We start from the raw sequence: 25232 nt of genomic DNA, 5'->3' as shown, positions 1-25232 counted from the left end.
AGCGCAATTAAAATGCGCTGGGGGTTTGGGGATTTTTTTTTTTTTTTTTTTTTTATTATACCCTGATCCTAGGCAGTGAGCAACTCAGGTAGTCTTTGAAACTCAGGAATTAAAAATGCTTTCAGGACTTTTAAAATGTCAACATAATCTTTAAGACTATGTTATATTTGCACAATAGCAAATGTATGAACACATGCATATTACTGACTGAAAATACACTTAAAAGGAGGCTAAAACCATAAAGAAAAAAAAGAATGGAAATAATCTAATAAGGTACAGGAAGCTTTTAGCTGGACATCCTATTTTGTGCTCTAAAACAGATTTAGCAATGGAACATTACTAATCTCATTCATTAAGCAGATGTACACCTATCTTTTCTTTGCAGGTATGTAAAAACTTACTACTTTGTTCTCTTTCAGGCTTCAGCCTCTCACTTTTGACTGAATCACTTCAAACCCATTTCATTACACTAAGATCTGCAAGAGCATTCACAACTTCCCATCCATTTTCAAAGCAATAATTTCATTGAAACATTGTCCATGCAATAAAGAAAGGCCATGAAACCTGGAGTAATTTTAAACTTCTTACATTGCCATCAGTCGTTAGTTTATCTATTATCACCTCTGGCAGAAGTTGTCCAGTAGGAGACAACAGACCTGGTGGTCCATCCACCAAGGAAACCACTCCATTGCAATCCACAGTGCTGTGCATCTTCCCATTCACTGGGAAGACGGTCAGCCTTCTGGATGACCTACTGGCCTGGCTGATGTTACTACTGCGCCGTTCTCCGTGCCTGCGCGGCAGAAACAGAGAACCTCTTCTGCTCGAATTGTCCTCAAACATGCTGTGCTCATCGTCAGCAAATTCATTTTCTGATCCCCTCTCTCTTCTGTCGTCTCTATAACTGAAAAGACTTGTTCTGCTACTAGGCCTGGGAGAAAACAGGGAGCCATGAACACTCAGCAAAGACTGCAAAGGAAACATAAAAAATGATGGTCTGAAGATAAGTATCCAAAATGCATGTCTGTATACAAGAAAAACAATAATAATTTATATTCTCCAGGAATTTCCCAGCGTCATCTTTAATACACTGCCTCAGGCTGATCTCAAAGATGCATTACAGATGAAAGTCAACTGAATGGGTAAATTTACAGTGTACCTAAAACAATGACTGAAGAGGAAAAAAATAACAGGTATAAGGCCATAGTTATTTCATGGTCTGCTTTAAAGAGAAAAACCAAGATTTACATAAAATCCAATGATCCACAAAGATCATCCATTACATTAAAAGATATCAATACCTTTAATCTTCTAAAATCATACATTATACTTAAATTTTCCTTTTATGAATTAAGAAGGCATTTCTATCTCAGATTAACTAGGAAAATGCAATGCTGCTGTGCATGTTAAGGTCCTAAATAATAAAAGGAGAGACAACAAAACACTTTTTTAAGGTACACTCGAGAAAATAATACCAACTGCAAGATGGTATTTAAGAGAATGCTACACTGTTTTTCCTTTGTTGCCTTATATTGTAAAGTTGCAGTGAAGTTTGTTATATATGACAGTAATCTCACAAATTCCAAAAATTATAATTGCATTACAGTACCTGGTGGGGTGATGTAAATGGCTTCCCATAAGTTAGTCTGTTCCCATCAAAAGAAAAACGGAAACCTTTCCTTTTGATACTGCCATCTGATTCAGATTTTGGAAGCTTTTCATCCTTCACATCATCGTCTTCTCCAGAGAGCTCTCTCTGCCTTCTTTTCTTCCTTCTATTTCTCCTTTCTTTGGCATTTTTTGAGCTAAGCTTGGATGCATCTGAAGAACTATCTGAGGGTGCAGCATTCCCGCTTTCACAGCTGTACTCAGTCATCTCTGCTGCAGCTGCTGCTATTGCCTGCCACAGCAATTATTTAACAAGATGCTTTATAAATCACACTATTTTTAAGGAAGGATATAGCCCTTGTTCTTAAGATTAGTATCAAATTACTTCCAGTAAACAGTGTAGCTGGATTTGTGCAAAGCTACAAATGAAATTTGGTAGTATGAATGGAATTTGAATGAGTTCTACTTAGCATCCGTGTCATGTAGTCAGCTTGCATCGTCTACTGCCACAAAGTTCATTAGAAAATATATGAAAATTATTAAATTTATTAATTAGAGTGAATGCAACGGCAAACAAAAGAGCTAAACACATTCACACTTCTGTCTGTATTAATTCAGTAAACTAATCCTAACTTTTATTGTAAGTAGCTTCCTTAAGCTGCTTCCAGTCTTTGATTCACTAGTAGCAGCACAAGTAGCAAAAATGAATCAGAAATTTATAGATGAAAATATTTTACACTCTAAACAAGGCTTGAAAAGTACTGAAATTATTTCTAGGATGAGAATTTGGAAAATTATCATGGCAGTTTACTAGCTACTACCCCAAGATAAGAGAGCTTTATTTAAAACTATTATTCTGATTTGGATGCTATTTTTGTTCTCAGTTCAGAAATTCATTAGCACTTTAGATATTATGTATTTTAAAAGCAATAAAGAGGCATAGAACAAGCAGTCTAAAGTATTTGCAAGGCATGCTAAAGAATGGATTTTTTTAATATGTAAATTTAATTATTGGTTTTGTTTTAATAAATAGCATGCAAAGGAACACACTAAGACCCAGATTGTGACAGAAAATACCTGAGCTTCTTCTTGCTGCCTCCGCAGTTGTTCAAGCTTCAGTTTAAAATCTGCCTCCCTCTGCTCTGCCTCAACAATAGTTGCTTGATTTTGTTCTTCATAGGCCATGGCAACCACAGCCAAAATCAAGTTAATCAAATAGAAGGAGCCCAGAAAAATCACCACAACAAAAAATATCATGTACGATTTGCCAACAGCTCGTAGTGTCTATAGGAGGAGAAGAGAAATCAACCAGCTAGTGAAGAAATGCATCAGTCCTGCAGTTCATAAGCATTAATAACTGAAAAGTGCAAAACTTAGTTGGTTTTCCTTCTGCAGTAAAATCATACAAGTTTTCTGAATTAAAAATTAATCAAAATAAAGGGAGCATTCTTGTATGAGTGCCTAAGTGTCGTGCTGCTTTGTGACAAACCTCTTCCAATGCCTAATAATCTTGGGAAGTATGTGGGGTCAGAGTTCTTAATGTAAGTCACATATCATAGGTTGGAGGCTTAGAATGCTTACCATGTATTAGCATGCTTTCCCTTTGAAATAATCAAATGAATTAAAAATGGCACAATTTACTAGATAATTAGAACATAGTATTTATTATAATTAACACATCTGCACACACCATATAATGAAAAGCTACTGTAAGAAAGTTAATTTGTATCAAGTCATTCTAAGTTATAAAAGATATAACGTACTGAAATTAAGGTTCTGGTTTTGCTATCATGAAGTCTTTTTATAATTTAAACTCAATACTGACATTTTTGAAAATATCATGACGCACCAAATGAAACACACACTGTAAAAATTAAATTAAGCACCAAAAAACTCCTCATGTGACTCCTCAGAAATCATGAGATTCTGTATCAAGTGTCCATGTCTGCTTAGTTTTGCAATTGAATTTGCTTCCTGTGATAAATTGCAATGGCTAACAATAGCAATGGTATGTAATATAAATAAGAATGGCCTTTCCATGATTGATTTGGGGCCAGTAATATACTAACCAGTTTTTAAAAAATACTCACCAACTGATAAAGATTTTCCCAATAGTCCTGTGTCATCAGTCGAAACAGTGACAAGAAAGCCCAGCTGAATGTGTCAAAGCTAGTATATCCATAGTTGGGGTTTCTCCCAGCTTTCACACAGATAAACTCTTCTGGGCATTTACTGTAAGAGGAAAAAAAAAAAAAAAAAGAAAGAGGCAAAACAATCCATACACAAATTTCATATAACACTTTTTCTTAAAATTATTGTTTCTTTAGCTTCTTATGAAGGTTCATCTGTGGAGGGTGCTGCTGTTTATGGCTTAAAACAATTCAAAGACTAGTGGAGAAATTAAAAGTCTGCTCTTTGAAGAATAATCCAGAGAGACCAAACAAGGAATGACAGTATTTCCTTCTATCGCTTTTCACAATTTTAAACAAAATAAAGTTAATTATCAAGTTTGATATTACCTCTGCAAATATATCTTCAATGAAAATAATACATGTACTTAACACAGAGATTTCAATAGGTGGATTCTTCCATGCAGGTAAAAGATAACCAGCACACATATTTTATGCTGAACTTTGTCTGTCAGTGAGGTCAGCATACCAGATTTCTTGGCTTCTTCATTTTTGTGAGCCTAATTAAAAAATTCTACCAATTTGCCAAGAGCAAATAAACAGCATAGAGATACTTCTATCTCATAAAACTTTTCATATTGGTTCTGAGAGTAGGTGATGCAATCTTAATATCAAATGTAAGCACACTGTTTCAATTAGGACAGAAGAAGCTCTTGTCCCCAAAACCTCTATAAAAAACACTATGACAATTTCTCCTCAGGTATGTGTGCCTGTTTGATGTACATTTATACACGTGCACAAAATTATCTCCTAGTTACATATATAAGTTAGATGTTTACAAAAATAGTTTGAGTATGTGTGTTTTAAAGCTGTTACCTACCAAAACCAAGGGATGGACTGATAATTCATAAGCATATAGAATTATATGACATGGTTATTATATGATTGCTATTTTAGGGTTGACAAATGGCAGGAAACCCATGGCAAACAATGTTCTTAAGTCACTGATATCACAAGTCTACCTGCTAAATGGAATTTTCTAGTTACACATGAGCTTTTAAAACAAATTTCCAGCGAAGTATTTTGTCATTTAACATTTTCACTCATTCAAGTGTCTAGCTACTAGGAACCATGACCATATTATTATTAACTGTGACACTAGGTAACTAAATTATCTTTTTGGAGTTTAGATTGATATTTTTTCCATGTTTTTTAGACAGATAGTATGTAATTTTCAGTGTACCTTACCCTGCATCTGAGCTATTGCCACAAAGCAGAAAATCCTTTGCTCCTTCTGGGCGATAGAAATGACCTAACAAAAAAAAAAAATAAAATAGTAACATGTTTACAAATGACAGGAGTTTTTTGGGGTTTTTTTTGTGAGGATGAACCAATGTTCAAGTCATCAGGTTTTGAATGATCATAATCTCCCATTAATGTTTTCCCAACAGTGGGTTCAAATACTGGCAGAATCATAGAATTGCTTGGATTGGAAGTGACCTCAAAGATCTCTTTCCAAAACACCTGCCATGGGCAGGAATGGCACTTAACAGATCAGGGCCCCATGCAACCCAGCCTTGAACACTCCCAGGGATGGGGCATCTACAGCTTCTCTGGGCAACAAAATAAAAATACATTGCAAAAATAAAATCCTAGGACAATGATTAGAACATAAATTGCATATTCATTTCTTGAGTCACTGAAATTCACTTCTTGCCCACTGAATACCCTTCCAAGATAGATAAGCAATATAAAATACAAAACTTAAAACTCCTCTTATTCAGTAAGTAGATTGTAATCAGACAAAGCCTGTCTCCTTTAAAATGGAACATTTATAATGGCTTTTTGGCAGTTTTGCAGTCAGAGCAACATTAACTAGCACATCCCGGGAAAATATGAAGGCAGCATTTAAAAAGAAGACAGGTGCTGCAATTACAATGTTCTAACAGCTGCTGTACTATAAACAACTTTAGAGAATTTTTCTTTTAATTGTAAGATCGTAGCCTTCAGAAAAAGAGAAATACACATTGTTATAATGATTAACAATTGTGCTGTCCTTAAAATAAAAGAAAAAAAAGAAGAAGAATACAGTTAGAAAGATGATAATGAATTAGGGAAGGATATAGAAGGTGGGCCCCATTTAGTGGCACCTAGGCAAACTGGAGAAACAGGCTGACAGAAGACACATAAAATTCAGCAAAGACAAATGCAGCTGTGTATCTGGGAGGGCAGAGCCCCTTGCAGTGATACAGGCTGGGAAGTGACTGGCTGAGAACAGTTCTGCAGAAAACGCACTGGGGGTTTTACTGGACAGAGAGCCAGGACAGGCTGAGTCAGCAGTGTGCTCTGACACCCAAGAAGGCTAACAGCCTCCAGGGCTGCAGGAACAGGAGGCCAGCTCACAGAGCAAGGGAAGTGACTGCCCCCCTCAGCTCTGCACTTATCAGACCATACCCAGAGTATTCTGTCCAAGTTTGGCAGCTCAGTGCAAGCAGACATGGATAAAATGGAGCACAGGGTCACCAAGGTCATGAGGAGGCTGGAGTATCCACCACGTGCTGAGAGGAACCTGCACGTGTTCAGCCCAGCAAAGGGAAGGCTCTGGAGGGAGTTGGTGGAAAGCACCCAGTAACAACAAGAAGTTATCAAGGGGACACAGACAGGTTCTTCTCAACTGTGCCTGGCAGAAGAACAATTGACAGTGGGCACAATTACAAAAAAGAGAGGCTCTGACTAGGTATAAGGAAATACTTTTCACCATGAGGATAGCCAGGCACTGAGATCTGGAGAAGAGACAGAAATGTGGAAAAACACTCAACTAAATCAAGCTGCCGTCATTCTCAGCTGATGATCTCAATGCACCTTTCAAGCTGACAAAGGTTTTCATTTTCATAGGGTAAAAAACCTACTGTATTTAAATAGTCAGAAACAGCCCATAATATATGAATATAGGACAATGAATAATATTTGAACATAGGAGGATTCTAAACTAAACATTTAAATATAGTGATGAATATGGTTTTGAATCTACCGTTCAAAACTAGTACTTATAATGCAGCTGACACTGCATTATACAAATGGTTAAGAATAGATATGTGAAAAAGGAGGAATACAAACCCAACCAGACCAAACAGCCTTGCCTGCATCAGCACTCTGTAGACGCCCAGCAAGGACAAAACATGTAGCACAGAAAGCAACTGACATTCTGGAATTTTTTTTTCTTTTAGATTGCCATCTAGTGCAAACTGGAAATAGAGAATCTATATACTGTATAACCTGCATCTGAAGTGAGAATTCACAAATGTTTTGCAGCATCTTCAAACTATCAGCCAAAATTGCCCAAAAAACACTATCACCACTCCATTTTCCCTCCATCCCTTCTTAGGTAAATAAACTAGCTAAAATAACAGATTTCACAGAAAACATAAAATATAAACACAGCCACAGAATTTAAACAATTCAGAACTATAGAAAGATAACCCCAAAATGCAGAAAGAAGCTGACAACTTTAATGTCCAATGTTAAAAATAGGAGAAAATCTGGTTCATCAAAACTCAGCCTATAACAATTCTATTTTCCTTTACTTTTTTCTGAGAGTCACTGGGAAAGAAAGCTAGCATCCATTATCCTATAAATTTTTTTACTTAAATACACTGCTTTTACAAGTAATCACTAAGCAATGCCCTGTAAATCCATTTGTAGTATAAACCCACACAGGAAAACTAATTTTTGGTAATTAGAGAAGTTATTATACTACGTAGTTCACTGTGTACTATAATGTTATTGATGCTATCACTTAAAAGGACAGAAATACAAAACACAAGCATCTACACATTTCTCAACCAGCCTGGATTTTATCTCTTCAGTCTACAGACTTTAAGCCTGCTGGAAAATATCTGGAAAAAAATGTCTTTTTCAGTTCCAATGAAATCCTACAAGCTGAATACCATCTCTTCTACTACTAGAATCTCAGGCTGCCTGGAGAGTTGTGGATCGGTAAAAGCAACTGGTTTGCTACCTCTACCAAATAATAAAAGCACCTCTTAACCAGGCTCTCATACTTATCTAGTGCTTGTCTGTCTTTTTTATACCCTAAACATACAAAAAGAGCATAAAAGAATTGGTGTTGTGAGGCCTTGAGAAGACCAGGGAGAGAGCAGGGGGGGAGGAAGGGATGTGCAAAGGTCCTCACTCTACCTACAAGCATAGTATGAAAGACTGTAATGAAGATGAAGCCTGACTCATCTCAGAAGCATACTGCAGAAAGATGAGAGGCTACTAATACAAGTTTGAGCATGGGAAATTCTGAAATTATATTGAAGAAAGTTTCTGTGAGACTGGTCAAATGCTGGCACACACTGCCCAGAAGAAGCTGTGGCATCTCAATCCTTAGAGATACTAAAAACTTGACTGGAACGAGGGATTGAGCAGTCTGCTCTAACAGGATCTGCAGCTGAGCAGCAGTTGGCCTAGACTGTGGAGATCCTGTCCAACACACATGATTCCATGATTCTAAAACTAACCTGAGCTTCCACATAGATTTCTAAGTGCACTTAATGGAAAGAGCAACCACGTCAGCATGAGTTTGGGATGCAATATACACAAGCTCCTATTCTTTGCCATCCAATTTAATTGGTTTTTTTAATCTTTAGTCTGCAGTATAAAACAGTTATCTTGTGATTGTGTGTTGGTTTACATACAAATAAAATTTTAGCAAGTTATAACAGTATTTCTTACTTTCTTCCTTAATGTATGCTGCCCAGTCAAATTCTGTACCATTAAAGTATGGAACTACACGTTCTTTAAAGGCTGTTGAATTTTTTGATGGCCAGAACAGGCATTTATTCTTCAAGTTGCCCATGAACAGCTGCAGTCCTATCAGTGCAAATACACTCAGGCAAAACACAGTCAGGATCATCACATCTGAGAGCTTCTTCACAGACTGAATTAAGGCTCCAACAATAGTCTTCAAGCCTGCAAAGAGAGGCAGATTTTTATTATAATATTAAATATTTAACTAAGCTAAAATGCAATCTAAATGTCTCCAACATACTACTAAATACCATGCACAGCTTCAAAAAAAGTCTTAAAGCATTTCCAAATAAAAAGCTACCAATAATTTTCATCATTCCTGAAAAAATAATTTGAAAATATGAATGGGAATGGATGGCATACTTTCCAAAGCACCTGCTCTTCAAATCAAGAGCTTTCAATTCATGCTCTCTATACATGTACACAACATCTAAAGAAAATAGTTTATTTTCTTTTTGATGCCTCTTGCTCCAAACCTTTGCCACTATTCTATTACAATACACAACATTTGGTTCTATAACAACAAACGAAAAGAGACCACAATTTTATTTCAGTAGTAATTTTAATGTCTGCATTCTAATGCATCATCTTCTGTTAGAGGTGGGGTTTGGTGAAGATAGGCATCATAAGCTAATAACTACATCATGCAATCCCCATGCTACTCATCATTATCTTATTCCTCTGTCAGAAATTCAACTTTTACGAAACTCTAAAATTTTCAATCCCAAATGTCTTTAATAAATATATATATGTAACAGTCACATTAAAGAGACTTAATTTTGATCCTTAATGTGGGAGAGAAAATTTGACACCATTAAATGGAGGAATATACAAGCTATGTAAATGAGCTCTTCATGCAATTGACTATTAAACTCTGAGGCTGACTGTTCTACAGAAATAGAAAAGGAAATGAAATTGAAATTACGACAAAAACCTGGATGTTTCTGTTAAAAACATGAGTTCAGCTTCTGTGCAGTTTCAGACAGCCTCAGTGTTTAACCTCGCTCTCACCTGGAATGACTGATATTGTTTTCAAAGCTCGGAGAACTCTGAATGTTCTCAACGCTGAGACATTGCCCAGGTCCACAAACTCTGTCACATATCTGTAGTGAGGGATTCCACACACAAAAACAACGACAGCACACACAAAATTAAACAGAGGTGATGTAGAGTGTCTACTGTTTTACACAGTTACTTCTTACCTGGAATTACAGAAATAGTTTTCAAAGCTCTCAATACTCTGAAAGTTCGAAGAGCTGAAACATTGCCTAGGTTTACAAATTCTGTTATATACCTGTAGGATTAAATCACAGTTATTCAGAATTGAGGCAGAGCTTATACTACTTACCTGAACCTGACATCCAGAAATCCTATTTCTTTTGGGTTTTTTTGTCGTTTTTGGTTTGTTTGGGTTTTTTTTTTAAGGAGTAAGTTAAATTTAAAGACTTGCATTCATATTTTCCTGTTTCAATTAAGTTTTCCCTAAGAAATTCACCCTTAAGATTTACCATTAACTGCAAATTTAAAATGAAACCTATAGACCTGCTTTTGTTTTTAAAAACCTATTTTAAATTGATTGTTAGTGGTATCGTCTGTACTGTGGAACAGTACACTAATTCTGCTATGCGCTACATTAGTGTAAAATATTCTAGTGGAAAAACTTGAAGCTACAATTAATTTCATATGAACTAATATAAGCCAAACAAACTGTTACATGTTCAAAAACATTTCTTATCTTACTTAAAAAAAATATTATACACTTACGCAAAGGAAATGACAACAAAATCAAGCCAGTTCCAGGGGTCACGAAGGCACGTAAAATCATTTGAACAGCTGCAGCCCTATCAGTGCAAATACACTCAGACAAAACACAGTCAGGATCATCACATCCGAGAGCTTCTTCACAGACTGAATCAGGGCTCCCACAATAGTCTTCAGGCCTGCAAACGGAAAGGAGTTTTTATTCTGATGTTGGAAACTTTTTCAAAGCACAGAAATTACAATGTCTCCTAGTAAAGTTATAGATTTCATGCAAAGCCCAAATACATGATTGTAATGTCTGTGAAACAACATTTTTGTGAAGAGCTTTTTCACTTGTGAAAATGAATAAACAGCTGAAATTTATGTCCACTTGAAACTGTGAATGGAATGAATTGCATATATTTCAAAACAACTTGTTTCAATGATAAAACAAGCAACTATTTTTTATTCATGCTGTACACTGATCTCACATAAACATCTTCCTTCTTTTCGTTTGTCAATACATCTTGCTCCAAACCTTTACTACTATCAGTTTTATAACATACTAGATTTAGAAGTCAGTAGTAAAAAGCCTGTTCAACAATAAATAGGATTAACATTTAATGCTATAAAACTGGAAATGGTTTGGAAAAGTGTAGCATTTTAAGATAATAAATCCCCCATGCAACACCCATGCTATTCTTTATTATCTTATTCCTTCATCTTCTTAGTAAGTCAACATTTCAAACAGTTTTCTTTTTTAGACACAGATATTCACAAAAAATACCACATAACATCATGTAGGTAGGATACACATGGGTAAGAAAAGTTTAGGGTTACTAATACTCATTGAATGTGGAGAAGAAAGCTTGACGTCATACGATGCAAACCACACACACTGTGTACTGCAATGTCTCATGCAAGAATCTGTTAAACTCAAAGGCTGATTTCAAAAGGAAAGTGCTCATTTTCAAAAGCAATGAATCAGAGATCTCAGTGAATCCTGATATCTTCTGATTCCTGCTTTTTTTTTGTGGAAAGAAATAAGAATTATATTTTAAAAAATATGAATTCTGTTTCATTGAATTAAAGTCAGCCGCAGTGTTTAACCTCGCTCTCACCTGGAATGACTGATATTGTTTTCAAAGCTCGGAGAACTCTGAATGTTCTCAACGCTGAGACATTGCCCAGGTCCACAAACTCTGTCACATATCTGTAGTGAGGGATTCCACACACAAAAACAACGACAGCACACACAAAATTAAACAGAGGTGATGTAGAGTGTCTACTGTTTTACACAGTTACTTCTTACCTGGAATTACAGAAATAGTTTTCAAAGCTCTCAATACTCTGAAAGTTCGAAGAGCTGAAACATTGCCTAGGTTTACAAATTCTGTTATATACCTGTAGGATTAAATCACAGTTATTCAGAATTGAGGCAGAGCTTATACTACTTACCTGAACCTGACATCCAGAAATCCTATTTCTTTTGGGTTTTTTTGTCGTTTTTGGTTTGTTTGGGTTTTTTTTTTAAGGAGTAAGTTAAATTTAAAGACTTGCATTCATATTTTCCTGTTTCAATTAAGTTTTCCCTAAGAAATTCACCCTTAAGATTTACCATTAACTGCAAATTTAAAATGAAACCTATAGACCTGCTTTTGTTTTTAAAAACCTATTTTAAATTGATTGTTAGTGGTATTGTCTGTACTGTGGAACAGTACACTAATTCTGCTATGCGCTACATTAGTGTAAAATATTCTAGTGGAAAAACTTGAAGCTACAATTAATTTCATATGAACTAATATAAGCCAAACAAACTATTACATGTTCAAAAACATTTCTTATCTTACTTAAAAAAAATATTATACACTTACGCAAAGGAAATGACAACAAAATCAAGCCAGTTCCAGGGGTCACGAAGGCACGTAAAATCATTTATACAGAAGCCTCTTGCAAAAACTTTTACTAGAAATTCAAAAGTATAAATTCCAGTGAAAGTGTACCTATGAAAAAACATTCAAACCAAAGTTAAAGATTGCTGTGTTGTTCAGTGATACATCATGAGTATACAGGAAAATAAACCCAGTAATTAGTACATACACTGAACAGCAGTTATAAACTCACATAAAGTATGGCAGGTTTTCCACCATTCTTTTGTAAGATAATAGGATTGTACTTTTTCATTTTGTCTGAAAAAATATTTTTGCAGTTTCAAGCACATAAGATTTTTAAATTTCAGAACTAATAATGATAACCATGAATAACATGGAAAAGAATTTTTTGTTCAAGTAACACTTGAACATGGTTGCCACATCAGAAATAGAGTCTATGGGTTAAGTAAAACCTAGTATTTACTGAAGGTACTTGACAGCTGACCAGGCAGATTTAAGAATGATGAACAATAATCCTCAGCAGCTGTATTTTCTCTAAAGAGTGTGTGTGTCCCATAATTAGATTTTGCTGCACTAAATGAAGTTGTTTCAAAGGGGCTATAGAAAGCATTTTCCACAATGAAACCCAGTAGTTTTGCGTGAAATGACCAATTTCTTTTCTTAATGATAAAGAACAGCTCAGGAAGGAGAACACATGAAAACACTGTTTGTATGAACATTCTGAGGAAATGTATTCATCAGCATTTTGTTCAGAGAAAAAGGTTAACAATGTCACAGCTTCTTTCCTTTGCAGAGCTTGCAGGACTGTGCTGCTTTGGGTTGCAGCTATGATCCAACTCCAAGCAGGAAAAATGAGAATACTGGTATTACACAAGTAAGTAAAACTGAGTGGTCTAGCTCTTAATTTGCTTTTCATTTGTAAAGCATTTTAAAAATTATTAGCCTATTTAAGCATACTTACTCTACATTCTTCGCCCATTCTGGAAGATTCCTCCATGTCATAAGCACACAATTTGCCAAAATAGTGAGCATAATGACCTTGTTGAACAATGTGGACCGTGGTTAAGGAACATACCCCTTTAAAAGCCAAATTTGCATAACACACAATACGAGGAATTGACCAGGACATAGAATACTAACAACATATACAATACAAATCAGTTTACTATCACTAGCAATGTCATAAATAATGCAAAGATATTTCACAAGAATGATGTTTATTCACCTATCACAGAATCATTTAGGTTGGAAAAGACTGCTGAAGTCACCAAATCCAACTCTTGATGCTTTATTTGTCAACTAGACCATGGCACTATGTGCCATATCCAGCCATTTCCTCCAGGGATATTGACTCTACCACTTCCCTGGGAAGTCCATTCCAATGCTTGACAATATTTTTGTGAAGAAATTCCTCCTGATGTCCAACCTGAATTTTCCCTGGTGCAGCTTGAGGACATTTCCTCTTGTCCTTTCACTGGTTACCTAGGAGAAGAGGCTGCCCCCACCTGGCTACACCCTCCTTCCCTCAGCTGCTCCTCACAGGACTCACTCTCTAGGCCCTTCACCAGCTTTTCTGGCCTTCTCTGGACTGTTCCAGCACCTCAATGTCCTTTCTGAACTGAGGGGCCCAGAACTGGACACAGCACCTGAGGTGTGACCTCACCAGTGCCGAGTACAGGGGGACAGTAATTGTACTGGGCCTTCTGGCCACACTATTCCTGATACAGTCCAGGATTGACCCTGGCTTTCTTGGCCACCTGGGCATGCACTGATGTGTGCTGTGGCTGCTGCACGTGTTCAGCTGCTGTCTACCAGCACTCCCAGCCCTTTCCCACAGGGCCACTTTCCAGTCACTCTGCCCTCAGCCTGCAGCACTGCATGGGGCTGTTGTGGCAAATTTGCAGGACCCAGCAGCTGGTCATGTTGGACCTCATGCTCTTGGTCTGTCCCATTGATCCAGCCTGTCCAGTTCCCTCCTCAGGGCGTTCCGACCCTCCAGAATATTGACACTCCCATACAACTTGGTGATATCCACAAACTTACCAAGGGTACACTCACTCCCTTCATCCAGATCACCCATAAAGATTTTAGACAGGGTTGGGTTCAATACTGCACCTTAGGGGACTCTACTAATGACTTTTCTTCTGAATTTAATCAGCAGGTTAAGTGACTAATCTTAGCTCAGATTGATGCTGAAAGACATTCAAACACCAAATCAAAACTCCTAGTGTTAAACATTAGTAATATTAATCAGTAACAATTTTTAACAAACCACTTGAAAAGGATATGAATGAACCAAAATTTTAATAGCTAGTCTTCTAGTGATATTGAAAGGAGATAAAAGGTACAAGGCAGGTGTGGCACTGAACCTGTGGATTGTCTTCGCTTTATCCAGTACTATAAAAGTCTTTAAAAAACACACAAAAAGGGCATGGGGGTAGCTTGGTTAGGAAATTAAGGATACCTTGTGGCAAGCTTGCCATAATACAGACATCTTACACACACCTAAGTAGCCAAATTGTATTTTCAGTAGAATTGTGGAAGGAAATAACAGATTCTAAAATTTCATATGAGCAAAAAAAAATGCTACACCACAAATTCTTTGTCTTTGTGCTCTTAAAATCTGCATTTCGGATTTTCTAGGATTAAGTAATTGCTTTGAAACTATAATTAAAAATGTGACTTTTTACATTTAATGCAGCTCTTTTACTTGCAATTCAGAACAAAGCTGGCAATGCAAAACAAAGCACCTAAGTAACCATTTCTGGGACCTCATAAGGAACTATTTAACCATTTCAGCACATTAAAACTGCTTTTGGGGTGAGACACCCTTGACTTTTGAAATCCTTGGCTTTACTGCCTTTATTGTTTGTGCAGCTGTCACTAGTACCATCAATGTAACAATTTTTAATTATAAATAGGAGACACAATGAAAATATTGTTTAATGAAATCTTAATTCAATCTACATTTAAAGATTATTCTCCCAAAATCTCACATCTGGAAATAAGTAGGCTACAACACTGAATATTTCTGTTTTCCAATGACATTTTAGTATAAAAGAAATAGGTCATTTGTGAATAGTGTTTGTGAAGTTAAGAGAATACAAACTAAAATAACTAATAAAACATCTGCATGATTATTAGTCCTCAACATTTTACACTAGAAAAAACCTGCTTAGGTTGCTTATTACTGATATAATACAGCTCTTTGGCTAAATTCTTAGCTTGCAAGACATTATTTTGTTGATTATTAAGTACTTAATTTCAAAAATCTGTTCTATGGTTTTAATTCAACAACCCTATTATTGATTACACAATAAAATAACCACTTGCTGCTTATTTTGTACAGACTTTTTAATGTAAACTCAGTTTTGTTTCCCTTCTTCACATCATTTCACTTCACATGCATATATAAAAATAACTTTCCTTCCTCTGTACTTGCCAAAGTAAACACCTTGCTCTTCTCTTCCTTTTTTATCAGTATATCTATAAATGAAACTGAATCAGTATATATCAATTTAGATTTTGTCTTCAGGTCTATATTGGGCCTATAACATTTACCCAATATTGGAACACCAAGATTGGTTTAGTCGTTACATTTTTTTTAAATTTTGTAAAACAAATATTTTTATGATATTTTCGATGATTGCTCTGTTATATGACTGAGTGAGCATTTTGTCTAAAGACGTGTGTAATGAACTAGATTTCAGATGTCATGTTTCTTACAAAAACCCAGAGAGCAGCCAGAGAGATGACTGAGTGAGCATTTTGTCTAAAGACGTGTGTAATGAACTAGATTTCAGTCATGTTTCTTACAAAAACCCAGAGAACAGCCAGAGAGACGGAAAGTTTTCAAATGGTTCAGCATTAAATCAGATCTGAAGAGATTACAGGACATTCAATGCAAAATCCATTAACTAAAATACCACAACATGAGACATTAAAAGACAAGTGTTTTTTCCCCCTTTTTTAAAGAAGAGGCAACTTCAGCAAGAGTTACAGTTATCTTTATAGTGAAATCAAAATAACTAACATGATAGCACCTACTGCTTCTGACCAACTTCCCAGCAGAGCATTTATCAGGTTATAGTAAAACAGGAGTGCTCTACTTACATTCTTAATACAAAACACTTACTTTTTTATTGATGTAATATGGGTCCAGGTCCTCCAGGGGTTCAGACACCATTCCTGGAGGAATATCACCATAAATAAATGGCAGTGTCTTTCCTGCCTCTAAGTCATTATTTGGCTCTGGGTGATTTGCTTCATGACCAGCATCATCTGTAGGCTCATCTCGGTGATAATGAAATTTTTCATCAGCAATACGTTTTTCAATAGCTGCAAGAGATTCCTCAGTGAAATAGAAGAAGCTGTCAGGTCCTGGTGGTACCAGCATTGCCTGCGCCATCTTTTCATTCTTCAAATTTTAAATGCTTTTGGGCTCCTGTGCAAGAAGATCCTAGGAGGGCACATAGGAAAAAGAAAGAAGAAACAGAAGGTCACACCACGAGTAAAATCCCCAAATATAAGCGTTTGGCATAATCAGAATCTTCCTCTTTTCTCTTTATAAAGCCCTGTAGCAAGAAATATTTCAATTAACAGTCAGATAATTAATAGAAAATTAGCTACTCATGGCAAAGAGGTAGAAGAAGTAAATAAAAAAATAGAAAAAAGAGATCAAATTTGCTTACAGTTTGTCAACTCAGATTAATATCTCACAACAAAAAAAAATAAAATATTCTAACTTTCCCTAGCCTAACATTAAGTTACCTTATTGTGAAACAGTAAAAAATGTTTCAGCACAGCTAAGTATTGCAGTCAATGGTCACAACCTCTACCATACAGATCTGTACATTTTTGGCACACCACCTTAAAGAACCTTGCATTTATATTACAAAAGTAGAAAGAAAAAACATGCTATTGTTATTACTCTCAATTAATATGGCAACATTGCTCCATCTGGTGGCTTATACTGTGACTGCCAAACTAATGTTTGTATTATACTATTACGTACTACACAAACACATTGTATCTATAAAGCCATATTCACAGGCAGAAAGCAACCAGCCTGAAGTTCAGTCTTTCCCTTTTAGGCTTTCTGATTCATATCTACCTGATTTTTAATTGTAACTTTGATGGTGCTGTCTTGATAATTAAGGAAGTTACGATGGATGAAGTGTTTTAGATTTAGATATACAAAAGTGTTTTAGATTTAGATATACAAAAAGCACAGCACAATCAAAATTGCAGTACTCTCTTGGAGACCAAGGATATTTTCAAAATACTTAAAAATAATACATTCATTAAATTCATTAATTGATCATTTCTTTCTAGGTTATATTTTCTACAGTGAGTTAACAGCTAAGGGTGCACTATCTTCAGAATAAACCAATTTTTTTGAACAGACACAAGATGGAATCCAGTCCCACTTGCTGACAGTCATTAAGTGTTGTAGCCCTTGTGAACACAACGTTGTGGTGAGCTGACCTTGGCTGGCTGCTCTCCCACTCACATTCCACAAAGGGAACTGCACAGGGGAGAAGGAAGTGAAAGAGGCCAGGTATTAAAATAAAGACAAGCAGATCATTTACAAATTACTGTCATGTGCAAAACAGACTCACTTTGGGAAAAATAACTTACTGCCAATTAAAACAGAATTGGAAGGTAAAAAACATAAGTCCTAGAAGAATTTTCCCTCTGCCTCTTTGATCCAGGCAGAGGAACAAAGAGGCAGAGGGAAAATTCACTGTTTCACTCTCAAATCCTACACCTCCTCCCCCAACAAGAGGCACGGGGAAGGTGGGGAATGGGGCTGGCATAAAATCACTGCAGTTCTTTGCCACTCCTTCCACCTGTTCCTCCCTTGCTCCAGCATGTGTCCCTCAGGCAGGCTGTAAAGCTTCAGGATAAGGTTGCTCCAGTGCGGGCTTTGCAGTGTCTCTCCCTCAAGGAATATGCACTTTCTCCCGGGGGTGCAGGTTGGGTACCTGCTCTGGCACTCTCCTCCATGGACTGCAGGGAAGCACCTGCTTCAGAACAACCTGTCCCACAGGCTCCCAGGGAATTTCTGCTCCAGCACCTCCTTACAGCTCCAGGGCCAGGGGAACAGGAGTGGATCTCACAGCCCCTCACAGAGCGTTCCTCACACTGACCTGTGGCGTCTTGCTCTTTTCCAGGCGTGTTTTCCCTGAGGCGCTGCCATCCTGCCTGAGCTGGGCCAGGCAGCCCTGGGCTCTCCACACAGACCTGCCTGGCAGGGCCCCGGCCCCCAGACACCGCCACCTCTGCCCAGAGTCACCACAGGCCGCGCTGCCAACAGGAAAAGACTTAAAGCAGGGCCCCGGCCCCCAGACACCGCCACCTCTGCCCAGTCACCACAGGCCACGTTGCCAACAGGAAAAGACTTAAACCAGATTTAGGTGATGGCAAATGCTAAAGGCTCCTGCCACCAAAAAAACCACAGAGTGAGCCAGTTCTCCTGACCCCAGTGTGTGCAGGGAGGATGCACCGCAAAGGAAAAAAGTCTGATGCAGACTTTTTCATTAAGTGCAACAGCTCCAAAGTCAAATACACAGCAAATCCCAGGTAGCTGCCTCTTCTATGTCAACTTTTAGGTCAACGTAATGCTAGTTGAGGAAATTTTCTATTTTTAACAATTTTACAGCAGGAACTACATTGCCATGGACAAACAACCAAACCATCATGCAAGCCATCTCTTCAAAATCAGTCAGTTTTGGTAATGGACAGGCTCCATATCCCTGCTTTTTCAGCTGAGCCACAACAGGTTCCAAGCCTTTGGCACATACCACAATAGGCACAAGAAGAGGAGAGGCTCTTTACACTGACTACTAAAGAGGTGAGAAATTTCCTAATAAATAATTATAGAAATCAGACATTTTTCATGTCACCTGCTAAGCACTTTAAGAAAACACAAAGACTTTTTTACTCTGGAAAAGAAAGCCTGAGAATGCCAAGTCTTTCCTTATTTAAAAGTGCCTAATCACATCTGCTCCATCTTAAAGCGATTCACCATTTTCAAATGCAGGATTTAATTGTTGTTTAGCCTTTTGGGGCAAATCATTCTCAAATCCTTAGCAACAGTGAACCTGAAGGTCTGACCACTGTACTTGGACTGAGAACCAGCTGTGTCTCAAGAGGTACTTTTCCTTCAGAAGCTGAATGACACACGTGGCTCTAAATACCCAGGAAACCTTCACCAGTAGGAAGACAGAGATCTGTCTTCCAAAGAAGAACACCAGGATCTCTTTCCTTCAGCTTTATTTTCACCTAAGAGCTAAGGTAACACAAATATTACTTGGTACCTTTAGGTCATTTATTTAGCTTACAATTCTGGGTTTGGTTTTTTTTGTTTTCTTTTTTTTTTTTTTTTAATAAAATGGAGGGGTAGGTATTATCTGCTTCTTCATTTGTAAGCTGAAAATTCAGAAAAATAATTTCCTTAGTGCAAGCAGCTGAGTCTATGTAATTTTTTTTTTTTAAAGTCAAGCAAATTCCTACTAGTAGGGGCTTTCTTTCTCCTACAACAAGGTGGTAGCAGTATTAACTTAAGAAGTATGTTTTCCTAAAAAAAAAAGTCTGTAACATATAGGAATTACTTTTTATATACCAGCACTACATGTATTGTAAAAGATTCTGAGGAGAGAACTTGTAATAAAATTTGTATTTCATGAATGATGCGGACAGTTAATGCCATTGTAAGTAGTCCACACACACTCAAGTTATTATCTAAAATGGTTAGCTGGTTGCAGAAAGTCTTTTAGAGTCTGAAGAGACAAAAAAGCAAGGTTTACAGCTATTAGACCAACTTCTATCTTATAACCAAACAGAACAGGAGCTGTACATATGGTGCTGCTCTGTCACAGGAATGTTGCTCTTTACAGGCTGAATAAAATACAAGCTTTTCAGCACAGCTACACACCACTGATGAGTCCACCATGCCAATGAACAAGTACACTTGGCAGTCTAAAAAATACTTAGGCAACTTTGTCTTTCAATGATTGTCTTCAGAAACAAGCATGTCAGCAACAAAAAAAAAGGGGAGATACTGGATGAGAATGCAAATATATACCATAACATTCAGCTAATCTTTTAGGGGAATGTTCTCATTACTTGGATAAACACTCTACAAAACTTTTAAAATAGTTTTGTAGTCAATATTAGGCATACAAACTTGAAAAGTGACAAATGTGATGCCCACAGAAACTACTTGTTATCAAACATGTACTTGAAAATGTCACTAACTGTCACGTCTGTCTATACATTTTGTCTAAATTTACTCTTTAGAGGTTTATAATGCATAAAACTAAAAGTTCATGACTGTTCATTTTACCAAATACCAGTACAGCCTCGTGGCAGTTTTTCTGAGTTACTGCAGTTGTTATCAGAATGAAAGCCAATCTTTCCGCTTGCATGTTCATATTACCCTGGTTTATTCAGCAAGGCTCAAGTAGGACCTGTAGGGCTGAGATGAACTCCACCATTTCTCTCTAGAGACACCACAGCCAATGTCTGCAGCACAAAGTTCAGCATTAACACAAAACAAAAAAAGTTATTTTCTACTACATGACAAATCTCTCCTGTGAATGCCGTATTCTAGCAGCCTAATCACAACCCATGCTTGGAAAAAAAACCCACACCTGTTAAATACTTCTTGAGTTTCAGTTCAGTGACTGTTTCCTTTTCATGACTTTAAAAAAGTACTGCAAATATATAAATGTTGTAACATTGTGGAAGAAAGTGAGGCTGCTTATACTGTTATCGCATGAAAATAATTTTACCCAAGAAAAAAATCAAATTTTAAAAAAAGAACAAAAAGATAAAGCAGGATGGATTGGTTTAATGATTTAAATGTGTCTCTTTCCTACAATTTTGACAGCATTTGTATTACAAACTGAGGTAATAACAATCAAACCAGAAAACTGGATTTAATGTGAATCCTGAAGAAACTGTTACCATTCCATCCAAAAAATCCCACAAAGGTCCTTCTGAAAGCTCAACATTAAAAAAACCACCATCAGTAAAAAAACAAAACCCAACACATAAATCCCCATTTTCTCAGCTTACTGTTAATAAACAGACTTCTTTCATGGCTACGTTGTGCATGTAAGCCTGATTGGAGACTCTGTCCATCAAGCAGGACAGAAATTCAAATGAAAGATTACAGGAAACTGCTACATACCACAGACTCTGTAGCAGCACAGTACTAGGAGGAAACTCCTGGGCAGGAATGAGCCAGTTAACAACCTGATATGAATGTTAACATAAGTATATTCTTATGGAGTATGGTTGAGTGAGCAAGAATAATTTTTTAATGATCTTTTAGAAAATATTCTTACTACATATACAAATAAAAGCATCAGGGTCATTTATATTAAGTTTGAGGTTTGAAGCTGGAGTCCACTGGTCTATGAAAAAAGCATTAATGTATAGTTTTTATTGTTTCCATATATCTATAAATAAAAAATATATGTATTTGTTTCTATATACTAGTTTTAATATTTGCAAAAATAATGGTCAAGCTTAAATCCAAACCAGTCAGCAACAAAGCCTCAGTACTTATAAAATGTGCTTCCCAAACACAGTATTTTTATCTTAACATTTTTCAAAGGCAGAAATAACACATCTGCTCTTCCTACTATATATCCTGCAACATAAAGATGAATTTTTTACAGTATCATTCCCAATGTTCTCTCTGCTATGGTACATTTCATAGTTTTATTTGAGTAACTTGAATAAAGCTTTCAGTGTACTAAAGAAGCCAAACTACTGAAATTACTATGCCTCAAAAAACATCTAAGCCTCACATGTATGAAATTTCATTAAAAATAAGACAGTCACGTAAAGATGTTCAGTGAATTTCATTTTGGCAAGTGATCATATCTGACGAGTCATAAACAAATTTACACTTTTTTTTGCTATGCTCTTTTTTGTGCATTTCTGTATATAAAAATAAGGTGTTTTTTTCCATGGACATTTAATTCTACTATATAAATTAAGACTTACTCTATTAACTAATATGTTGTCATGAAGCAGTGATGCAGCCTTCAATTTCTACAGAAAATAAGCTGGGTTTACTACTGCTATGTCAATTTCACAATTCTGTGAAAACAAACAGGAGGCTATAAGACAAATCCAGAAAATTCTTAAGACAGTGGTTTAATCTAGAAATCATCTGCTCCTAAACATCGATAAGGACTAAAAGGTTTCTGAATTATTTATTGCTTTGAGACTGAATAGATTAGACCTATGCTATATTTCACCCCTGATACTTCTCAACAAAAGACTGTGCTAATGCAATAGCACTAAGTGGGACAGCTGATTTTTAAAGAAAATATTTTACTATGTCATTCTTTTGATTGCAAGTAATTTCATTCTCTATAGCTTGTCCATGAAAAGAATTTTAAAACCCCCAAAAAATGCTTATGGAAGGCACAATGAATTTCTGTTCAGTTTAATGGATTCTACTCATTATACAAAAATTGCCTTATATGACCTGTATTACTTCCAAAGGTATTCTAAACTATATATTTTCAATTAAATAGCCTCTGACTTCAATTTATGAACTTATGGTCATATACAGAAGACATTAAAAATAATCATATTGCAAGAATGAAAAATGCTTAAAAGATACAGGATGCTACAGCTGTAGCATCTTAAAAAAATAATTCTCTAATATAAGCCCATTTTTAGAATCTGGAACCACTTAGAGGCAGATCAGATTGCCTTTCCTTTATATCAGAAAATGCATTAATTGGGTGCACATCTAGGAAATTCAGTCCTCACAAACAAGCAATTTAATCCCCATGTATCAGGAAGCCACCTTGGAACAGAGCCAATACACAGCAAATAAGAAACTGTAAGAGATTTTACTACTGGCAAGGCATGGAAGAACTGTGAAAAACATGATACATTGCCACAGAGGTGATATGCGCCTATGCTGATATTCCTGTTATCTGCATGACTACTTGGACATTTTTCCAGACTAGAGAAACACTGCTCAAAACATCAAGACCCTGCTTCTAGTTAGGTACAAATAAGTCTTGTAGCCAATTCTCTGCTCAATAAGCTAATTTAAAGCTTCCTCAGCCTCTTAACTCCTCTTACAATCTAAAGACAATAGATCTCTTATCAGATTTGCTCCTACACTAAGGCTGTTACTCACTTCAGTAGCCCATCAGTGCTTCTTACTTTCATGTATTTATAGTAAAAATTCTTCTCTCAGAATTTTCATCTGGTGAAATGAGTTAAGTGAACCTTTTCTACGAGCCACATAAATGATACTAGTCACTGAAACTTATTTTTACATTTTTTGTTCTTACATTATATTGTGGGGCAGATTTGCTGTTGTAAATCCTGTTGTTCAATCTTGCAACATTCCATTATCAATGTGCAGGGGTTTTCCCTCCTCATTTCTCCAGATCCCTTCTTCAATTTTCTGCTGTTATTTATGTGTCATTTAACAAATTTATGACAAAATAAGACTTCACATAGTTTCCATCACAAAGCCCTGATAATGTGTGCTTGGTGCCTTTGCATCAAAACACTTTTTTCATTACACCAAAGATAATATCAAATTAATTACATTATGATTAATAACGTTATTAACTTCATAATGTATTACCTTCATATTTATAAGTTCAGATAATCTTTCTGTATAAATTTATAGCAAAGACAACCATAAAAACTTTTAATTATTACTTCTATCTGTGGACTGAAATGAGTGTGTATCTAACTCCTTGTTTTGATTCTTAAAATAGAACCAGAAAAAAAAATATCTCAAGGATACTACATAATAACAATATAGCTGCTTAGAGATTAAGCTATGAAACAATACTCTCTACACATTTTCAAACAATCATGGTACTTCTGCAGTGTTTATTTTCCTTGCAGTCCTCAGCTGAAAGAGAGCATGAAGGAAGGGCAACTACCACAAAGGATGTTTATTTTCTTCATACAGAGTCTTTATTACCCAATAACTGTTAGATATAAAACAGAGTATACAACTCAAACTTGTTTTAGCTATTTGAACTCCTTAGGATGTAACAACCAGATTCCCAAAATTGTAGTTCTGGAAGCATGGAAAGAAATTGAGAGCTGCTTTCATTCTTTTATAACTAGGTGCTAGAATTTTCCCAGGGAATCCAGTGCTTAACCATTAAAATCTATCTCCTGAAAGTTCATTTACTCCCCAGAGAGACCGCCTCAGCAGCAAATCAGAAGTGCTGCACAACTTGTTCAGGTCTCATAAGTTTGTATTAATGAATTATTAATATAGTACTAAATCAATTATATGCAATTATATTGCACATAAACATTGTGCACAGTAAAGAAACTGCATGCATCCACATACACGGGATTTTTCATTACTCTGATTCTTACAAGTATCATCTGTCAAGCCACATTTATCAGAATGCTCCAAGTAAATCACTCCAAGTTTGTACATGGAGTCTACAATCCAAGTGATTTATTCCAGCTTATGCAAGTGAACCCCTTGTTACAAATGTTTTACACTAGCTGGTGAAATGGTTTTGTTATCATTCTGATAATTTCCCTGTAAAATTTATTTAAACTAAAATTACTTGGATGCCTTACCTCTATCAGATTAATGTATTGAGATCCCTATGGCTGTACCAACACTGTGGTTACAAAAAAAGCTTTAATTAATGCAGCATTACTGTGATTTATGACCAATTTCATGTTGTGTCTGAAGTAGAAATTAATAATTTGTATCAACTGCAGCTGGGGGGGGGGAAGCAAAATTCTAATAAAAGTTTTGGTGTTAAATTTTGATTTTTCACTAAGAAAATGAAGACCTCTGTAAAACGGTCAGAGAGCATAACTGAGCAGACATACAATTTGGAAGACTTTGGAAAGCCAATGTGTTTTGTTAGTGCTTTGTCATGAGCTTTTTAGCCTGCAAACACCACGTATGTCAGGTCTTCTCCCTCAAATTTTTGAATAGTTATTTTCCCTTTTGCCAAATAAGAGAACACAGGAAAAAAGAACTAGAGGGAGAGGTGGGGGTCAGGAG

At 36.2% G+C, this 25232-nt stretch overlaps 1 protein-coding gene across 1 annotated transcript in view; it reads right to left on the bottom strand.

The window, feature by feature from the left end:
* The window catches only part of LOC120497431 (sodium channel protein type 2 subunit alpha-like), a 67427-nt gene that overhangs the window by 31207 nt on the left and 10988 nt on the right, over positions 1–25232 (bottom strand). Inside the window, exons 2-12 of the mRNA XM_039698947.1 lie at positions 16317–16640; positions 14470–14588; positions 13143–13232; positions 12164–12292; positions 11411–11502; positions 8475–8711; positions 4986–5049; positions 3699–3840; positions 2686–2892; positions 1610–1900; positions 589–969 (exon numbers count right to left, since the gene is read on the bottom strand). Of these exons, the coding sequence (XP_039554881.1) occupies positions 589–969; positions 1610–1900; positions 2686–2892; positions 3699–3840; positions 4986–5049; positions 8475–8711; positions 11411–11502; positions 12164–12292; positions 13143–13232; positions 14470–14588; positions 16317–16589 (2025 nt within the window). The 5' untranslated portion in view covers positions 16590–16640. The remainder of the gene's footprint in view (positions 1–588; positions 970–1609; positions 1901–2685; positions 2893–3698; positions 3841–4985; positions 5050–8474; positions 8712–11410; positions 11503–12163; positions 12293–13142; positions 13233–14469; positions 14589–16316; positions 16641–25232) is intronic.

The sequence above is a fragment of the Passer montanus genome, unplaced genomic scaffold, assembly GCF_014805655.1.
Source record: "Passer montanus isolate IOZ18808 unplaced genomic scaffold, ASM1480565v1 scaffold1, whole genome shotgun sequence".
Classification (NCBI taxonomy): domain Eukaryota; kingdom Metazoa; phylum Chordata; class Aves; order Passeriformes; family Passeridae; genus Passer; species Passer montanus.
This window is presented reverse-complemented; position numbering and strand designations above follow the sequence as displayed.